At 40.5% G+C, this 8,617-nt stretch overlaps 1 protein-coding gene across 1 annotated transcript in view; it reads left to right on the forward strand.

Annotated features, from left to right (window-relative positions):
- The window catches only part of eif4eb (eukaryotic translation initiation factor 4eb), a 13,254-nt gene extending 7,952 nt beyond the window's left edge, over positions 1–5,302 (forward strand). The window contains exons 5-7 of the mRNA XM_058090609.2: positions 302–415; positions 3,163–3,302; positions 3,370–5,302. Of these exons, the coding sequence (XP_057946592.2) occupies positions 302–415; positions 3,163–3,302; positions 3,370–3,484 (369 nt within the window). The 3' untranslated portion in view covers positions 3,485–5,302. The remainder of the gene's footprint in view (positions 1–301; positions 416–3,162; positions 3,303–3,369) is intronic.
- Positions 5,303–8,617: the final 3,315 nt, after the last annotated feature.

Raw genomic sequence — 8,617 nt, forward strand, 5'->3', positions numbered from 1 at the left:
TAAATTAAATTAAATTAAATTAAATTAAATTAAATTAAATTAAATTAAATTAAATTAAAAACTTCAATTAGTCAGTTACTGATTGTAAAAGTACCAGATGGAGGGGTAGGATTTAATAAGCTTTGCTTCTTCCTACTCCTTTTGGACATGTGGAACTGTGAACTGATTATGGGATGCACTCAATTGTAACCTGATGCATGTTCAAATGAAATAAAACCATTACCATTACCGCTTTCCAGTTGACAATAGGGAACAAAGAAGTTAAAAGAACGAGCATAAGCAATATGAACTCTTGCTGCAGGACGGCATTGAGCCCATGTGGGAGGATGAGAGGAACAAGCGTGGAGGACGCTGGCTGATCACGCTCAACAGACAGCAGAGGAGATTAGACCTGGATCGCTTCTGGTTGGAAACTGTATGCTTACACTCAACAACTTTGGTTTATTTATATTCCATAATACGTATACTGGGGGGGGGTAATTACGTTGCCATTTTGCGGGGGTGTTGAGCCAGAAACAGCTTGGAGGGAAATATATAGTCTTAATATATAAAGGTGCATCTGAATAAATTAGAATATTATGCAAAAGGCTAATTAAAGTGCTATGGAGGTTTTTGCAACTGATTAGAGTACAAACCTGATGTTTGCAATGTTTGAATTTTTTTTTCACAATTTAAACTCTGGAAGAGGCAACGAACTGTTATATATCCACTTTCATGGAAGTACAAACTTCAACATAGCCAAAGAGCAATGAAAGGTAGGAAGATAAAACACAGACAGTAATACCTCCTACTTGTTTCTACAATGCTTAATGGATACTATTGAACAAAATATTTCAATATGGAGGGATTTATTCATGCAGTCCAGTTCCAACCCGATTGATTCATGAATCAATTAAGAGTTGTATCTCAGTAGATTTGTCCATAGAGCGTACACCGAGACACAGAACACCAGAGCACTCCCATGCGGAGTTATGGCGTGCTCTCCTGCTGCTCCAAAGGTCACTGGCTGCGGCACACAGGCATCTCTCTGGACGGAGAGATGCTAGGTAACAAATACTACGTAGTGCACTGTCAATACTGTACTGCTCAAGGAACACCACGGTACCAGACCCCCCCCCCCCCCCACCCCCACCGGGGGCCACGTCTGGTCCATGTACTTGAAATACAAGAAGTATCAGGTCTATCAGGGCTTGGCTATCAGTAATGACTAAAGTGCAGCCTGGGGAGCATTTGTGGAACATTAAAAAAAACTACAAAACTCAGTAATTTTCCATGAACAAAATCAACATGACAAGAAAATAAATTACCTTATTTTCTGGACTATAAGTCGCTCCGGAGTATAAGTCGCACAAGGCCAAAAATACATAATTAGGTAGAAAAAAACATACATAAGTCGCACTGGAGTATAAGTCCCACAAGGCCAAAAATGCATAATTAGGTAGAAAAAAACATACATAAGTCGCTCCGGAGTATAAGTCGCACAAGACCAAAAATGCATAATTAGGTAGAAAAAAAACATACATAAGTTGCACTGGAGTGTAAGTTGCACAAGGCCAAAAATGCATAATAAGGTAGAAAAAAACATACATAAGTCGCTCCCGAGTATAAGTCGCACAAGGCCAGAAATGCATAGTTAGGTAGGAAAAAAACATACATAAGTCGCACAAGGCCAGAAATGCATAGTTAGGTCGAAAAATACATACATAAGTTGCACTGGAGTATAAGTCGCACAAGGCCAAAAATGCATAATTACGTAGAAAAAAAAAATACATTAGTCTCATTTTTTTGTGGGTAATTTAGTTTATAAACTACCATATTTTCCGTACTATAAGTAGCTCCGGAGTATAAGTCGCACAAGGCCAAAAATGCACAATTAGGTAGGAAAAAAAACATACATAAGTCGCACTGTAGTATAAGTCGCACAAGGCCAAAAATACATAATTACGTAGAAAAAAACAAACATAAGTCGCACTGGAGTATAAGTCGCACAAGGCCAAAAATACATAATTAGGTAGAAAAAAACATACATAAGTCGCACTGGAGTGTAAGTTGCACAAGGCCAAAAATGCATAATAAGGTAGAAAAAAACATACATAAGTCGCTCCCGAGTATAAGTCGCACAAGGCCAGAAATGCATAGTTAGGTAGGAAAAAAACATACATAAGTCGCACAAGGTCAGAAATGCATAGTTAGGTAGAAAAATACATACATAAGTCACATTTTTTTTGTAGGTAATTTATTTTATAAACTACCGTATTTTCTGGACTATAAGTTGCTCCGGAGTATAAGTCGCACAAGGCCAAAAATGCATAATCAGGTAGAAAAAAACATACATAAGTCGCACTGGAGTATAAGTCGCACAAGGCCAAAAATGCATAATTAGGTAGAAAAACAACATACATAAGTCACACTGGAGTATAAGTCCCATTTTTTGCGGGTAATTTATTTTCCAAACTACTTGACCAAAACAGACATTACGTCTGTTATACATATACATATCTTGGAAGGCAAGTTCTAACATGAATAAAAGAATAGAGAACAGGCTGAATAGGTGTAAGATATGCTAACACAATGCTTATTCAGCTACACTAAAAATAAACATGAACAGAAAAGGTGTCCAGTGTTTATGTAAACATAAACACTTTTTTTTCATTTATAAGTCGCTCTGGAGTATAAGTCGCAGGAACGGCCAACCTATGAAAAAAAGTGCCTCTTATAGTCCGGAAAATACGGTAATCTAACAAGACAAAAATTAAACTTTACAAGAATATTCTCACTCATATCAAGAACAAATACACTCATATATGTTAAGCAGACTGGATGCTAAGTCTAAAAAGTCCAGGTAGAATATTTAATAACACAAAACACTGGCGTGGGAACAAAGGTAATACAAAAATCTCAAGAAAAAAAAAACACCTTGATGGAATGGAAACAGGATACAAAAAGGGGCCCCGCTCACTGAGTAGCATACAATCAAGAACACGATAGGTCGTGGCTAAATACAGCGAGAGCATGCACACAGGCAGGAACAATACCCCCGACAACCAAGAGGCTAATTGCGGAGGGGGCATCAGCTGCTCGAGGCTCTGCCCCGCATCACGCCGCCCCGAGGAACAATAATGTCATTTTAGGAGCACAGATTTTTTATTTTTTTTTCTCCAGCTCCTGTGCTTAGTCGGCGAGGCCTTTGACGACTACAGCGACGAAGTCTGCGGAGCTGTTGTCAACATCCGCGCAAAAGGCAATAAAATCGCCGTCTGGACTTCCGACTTTGACAACCGTGAAGCTATAACACACATAGGGTGAGCAACCGTTTCCCCCGTCGGAACGTTTTCCCCAGTCCTCCTCCTGATTGTTTCCTGTCAACAGGAGAGTTTACAAGCAGCGCTTGATGCTCCCCATGAAGATGACCATCGGCTACCAATCCCACGCCGACACGGCAACCAAAAGTGGCTCAACCACCAAGAACAAATTTGTCGTTTGAGAAGCATCCGGCGTGGCCCCTTTTTTCACCGTCTCGTCTTATTTGTTGTCGGTGACGATTGTTTACGATGTTTTAAAGACTGACGAATGCGATCCAAGACTACGTGCCAAAATCGCCTGCCCAAGACCTGGACCACAAAATAGCTGAATCTGCATCTTCCGAAACACTAACACACGTTGTGTACTTACTGTACACGGATAGCAATATTCCGGAATGAACCATATTGGTGTGGAGGGGGAACTTCTTCTTAAGTGACGTGAAGGCGATTATGACATTGCCGTCTCTAAACATATAAACGGGATTATGAATGGAATAGTTCTAAGCAACTCTGTGATCAAAGTAGGTCAGTGGTCGGCAACCCGTGGCTCGCTGCACTCTCAGGCCAAGCTTTCTGATTTTTTTTTTTTTTAATACCGAAGAATAGGAAATGTTTGTTTTCACTTTTTGCAGTATAAAATACCCGACTCACCGCCAGACCGTGAATGCATCTATACTGTATTCTAACTGCTGATTGGATAAGCAAGGGAAGGGGTCAGTTGGTTCCGTCGGTGAGACGTGAAAAAGACATCCTGATAACCGTATTAATCTATCCAGGCGGCGTACACTGGTGGCCAGCCAATCACAGGGCACATATAGACAAACAACCATTCACACTCACATTCATACCTATGGACAATTTGGAGTCGCTAATTAACCTAGCATGTTTTTTGGAATGTGGGAGGAAACCGGAGTACCCGGAGAAAACCCACGCATGCACGGGGAGAACATGCAAACTCCACACAGAGATGGCCGAGAGCGGGATTGAACTCGGGTCTCCTAGCTGTAACTTGCGAGCTAACCACTCGTCCGCCGTGCAGCCCATATTTGCATATTAACAATAATTCATGGTTCCATTTATCACAGTGAGTCTTCCAGGTCCTGATGCAGCAAAACAGTCCCAGACCATCACACTACCACCACCATATTTTACTGTTGGAATAATGTTCATTCGTTTTTTACCGCTTATCCTCATGAGGGTCGTCACCAGCTGTCTTCTTTGGGCGAGAGGCGGGGTACACCCCGGACTGGTGGCCAGCCAATCACAGGGCACATATAGACAAACAACCATTCACACTCACATTCATACCTATGGACAATTTGGAGTCGCTAATTAACCTAGCATGTTTTTGGAATGTGGGAGGAAACCGGAGTACCCGGAGAAAACCCACGCATGCACGGGGAGAACATGCAAACTCACAGAGACGGGATGAACTCTACTAGCTGTGAGGTCTGCGCGCTAACCACTTGACCGCCGTGCAGCTGAAACCTTTCAATGACAACACAACCGAATACAAAATGTTTTTAAAATTAGCCTTTTTAACTGCAATCAAACATTTGCGATAACTTGCAATGAGTCTCAAAAGTGCCATGGAGGAATGTTGGTCCCCTCATCTTGGCAGAAGTTCAATTCTGTTGTTGCAGAAATGGTAACGTTTGAAAAAGATTAAAGCTTTTAAAAAGTTGATCAACTTGTGTCGTGTTTTGTGGCTCGTGTTTTCTTGACTGCAAGACGAGCTCTTCTGATGCTAAAGGTTGCCGACCCCTGTCCTAGGTCATTGCGGTGCATGTAAACATGGCCAATGTTATATATTACAAGTTTCCGTTTAAAGCGCATTAAACCTTTTTCTATATGAAATGGCAGGCAATCCGAAAATGTAAAAATACATTTTACAATTTACCAGCATAAGTGTTGTGCTGGAATTGTGTATGAAAATTTAATTTACCAATTTGCCTGAAAATTATTCACCTGAGCGTTGCATGTAATCCATCTCTGTAGTATATGTATTTAATGAGTGATTAAAACATGGGAATTTAGCAATCATTTTGTTGCGCTTTTTTTTTGGCAAATTTTATATCGTAAATCACCTGCTAGTTGTGACAAAACTAAAGTCAGGAGGAGGAAGCGGTTTGGAACAGATTAGGTTTAAGTGGAGATTTTAAAATATCAACACTCAACAAAGTGGTGGGAGAGTGTTTCGGAGTCAAACGGCTGAACAGCTAAAAGGCCGAGCGCCAAAAGTAGTCGTTTTAAAAGTGAGGTTTTGTGAGCTGAAGATGAATGCAGCGAGCCAGTAGGGTGGGATGTGGGTGGAGATCAGAGGTCATGCATGTATGGGGGGCGTAAGGTTATGGAGCCCTTTGAAGGTTATAAGCAGTTTATTTATTGAATGCGTTGTTGGACCGGAAACCAATGGAGGTTAAAGAGAACGGCTGTAATGTTTGTGACACGTAGTACATTCAAAAACAAAATAATGTATTATTAATTTTTAAAAATACACAAAAACAACAGCAAAAATGATCCTAGTTCGTATTAATAATGTGCTTTTTTTTTTTTTTACCTTGTGACATGTATGGGCACTAGTGGTGGGCAAGACCGTTCATTTCAGTGAACCGGATCATTCCGGTTCGTTCAGTAAAAAGATTCGGTCATTTCGGTCAATTGTAGTGGTGGGCAAAACATCATTCCGGTTTGTTCATTAAAAAGATCTGTTCATTTCAGTGAAACGGATCATTCCGGTTTGTTCAGTAAAAAGATGCGTTCATTTTGGTAATTTTGGTGAATTGTAGTGGTGGGCAAAACCGTTCATTTCAGTGAATCGGATCCGTCCATTTTGTTAATTTCGGTCATTTTGGTCTGTACTAGTGGTGGGCAAAACCGTCCATTTCAATGAACCAGATCATTCCGGTTCACTCAGTAAAAAGATCCATTCATTTTGTTAATTCCGGTCATTTTGGTCAATTGTAGTGGTAGGCAAAACCGTCCATTTCAGTGAATCGGATCATTCCGGTTCGTTCAGTAAAAAGATTCGGTCATTTCGGTCAATTGTAGTGGTGGGCAAAACATCATTCCGGTTTGTTCATTAAAAAGATCCGTTCATTTCAGTGAAACGGATCATTCCGGTTTGTTCAGTAAAAAGATGCGTTCATTTTGGTAATTTTGGTGAATTGTAGTGGTGGGCAAAACCGTTCATTTCAGTGAATCGGATCATTCCGGTTTGTTCAGTAAAAAGATCCGTCCATTTTGTTAATTTCGGTCATTTTGGTCTGTACTAGTGGTGGGCAAAACCGTCCATTTCAATGAACCAGATCATTCCGGTTCACTCAGTAAAAAGATCCATTCATTTTGTTAATTCCGGTCATTTTGGTCAATTGTAGTGGTGGGCAAAACCGTCCATTTCAGTGAACCGGATCATTCCGGTTCGTTCAGTAAAAAGATTCGGTCATTTCGGTCAATTGTAGTGGTGGGCAAAACCGTCCATTTCAGTGAACCGGATCATTCCGGTTCGTTCAGTAAAAAGATTCGGTCATTTCGGTCAATTGTAGTGGTAGGCAAAACCGTCCATTTCAGTGAACCGGATCATTCCGGTTCGTTCAGTAAAAAGATTCGGTCATTTCGGTCAATTGTAGTGGTGGGCAAAACATCATTCCGGTTTGTTCATTAAAAAGATCCGTTCATTTCAGTGAAACGGATCATTCCGGTTTGTTCAGTAAAAAGATGCGTTCATTTTGGTAATTTTGGTGAATTGTAGTGGTGAGCAAAACCGTTCATTTCAGTGAATCGGATCATTCCGGTTTGTTCAGTAAAAAGATCCGTTCATTGTGTTAATTTCGGTCATTTTGGTCTGTAGTAGTGGTGGGCAAAACCGTCCGTTTCAGTGAACCAGATCATTCCGGTTCACTCAGTAAAAAGATCCATTCATTTTGTTCATTCCGGTCATTTTGGTCAATTGTAGTGGTGGGCAAGACCATTCATTTCAGTGAACCGGATCATTCCGGTTCGTTCAGTAAAAAGATTCGGTCATTTCGGTCAATTGTAGTGGTGGGCAAAACATCATTCCGGTTTGTTCATTAAAAAGATCTGTTCATTTTGGTAATTTTGGTGAATTGTAGTGGTGAGCAAAACCGTTCATTTCAGTGAATCGGATCATTCCGGTTTGTTCAGTAAAAAGATCCGTCCATTTTGTTAATTTCGGTCATTTTGGTCTGTACTAGTGGTGGGCAAAACCGTCCGTTTCAGTGAACCAGATCATTCCGGTTCACTCAGTAAAAAGATCCATTCATTTTGTTAATTCCGGTCATTTTGGTCAATTGTAGTGGTAGGCAAAACCGTCCATTTCAGTGAACCGGATCATTCCGGTTCGTTCAGTAAAAAGATTCGGTCATTTCGGTCAATTGTAGTGGTGGGCAAAATATCATTCCGGTTTGTTCATTAAAAAGATCCGTTCATTTCAGTGAAACGGATCATTCCGGTTTGTTCAGTAAAAAGATGCGTTCATTTTGGTAATTTTGGTGAATTGTAGTGGTGAGCAAAACCGTTCATTTCAGTGAATCGGATCATTCCGGTTTGTTCAGTAAAAAGATCCGTCCATTTTGTTAATTTCGGTCATTTTGGTCTGTACTAGTGGTGGGCAAAACCGTCCGTTTCAGTGAACCAGATCATTCCGGTTCACTCAGTAAAAAGATCCATTCATTTTGTTAATTCCGGTCATTTTGGTCAATTGTAGTGGTAGGCAAAACCGTCCATTTCAGTGAACCGGATCATTCCGGTTCGTTCAGTAAAAAGATTCGGTCATTTCGGTCAATTGTAGTGGTGGGCAAAACATCATTCCGGTTTGTTCATTAAAAAGATCCGTTCATTTCAGTGAAACGGATCATTCCGGTTTGTTCAGTAAAAAGATGCGTTCATTTTGGTAATTTTGGTGAATTGTAGTGGTGAGCAAAACCGTTCATTTCAGTGAATCGGATCATTCCGGTTTGTTCAGTAAAAAGATCCGTCCATTTTGTTAATTTCGGTCATTTTGGTCTGTACTAGTGGTGGGCAAAACCGTCCGTTTCAGTGAACCAGATCATTCCGGTTCACTCAGTAAAAAGATCCATTCATTTTGTTAATTCCGGTCATTTTGGTCAATTGTAGTGGTGGGCAAAACCGTCCATTTCAGTGAACCGGATCATTCCGGTTCGTTCAGTAAAAAGATTCGGTCATTTCGGTCAATTGTAGTGGTGGGCAAAACATCATTCCGGTTTGTTCATTAAAAAGATCCGTTCATTTTAGTGAAACCGATCATTCCGGTTTGTTCAGTAAAAAGATGCGTT

The sequence above is a fragment of the Doryrhamphus excisus genome, linkage group LG14 (genome assembly GCF_037039965.1).
Source record: "Doryrhamphus excisus strain RoL-2023G ecotype Guam linkage group LG14, RoL_Dexc_Guam_v1.1, whole genome shotgun sequence".
In the NCBI taxonomy this organism is placed as follows: Eukaryota; Metazoa; Chordata; class Actinopteri; order Syngnathiformes; family Syngnathidae; genus Doryrhamphus; species Doryrhamphus excisus.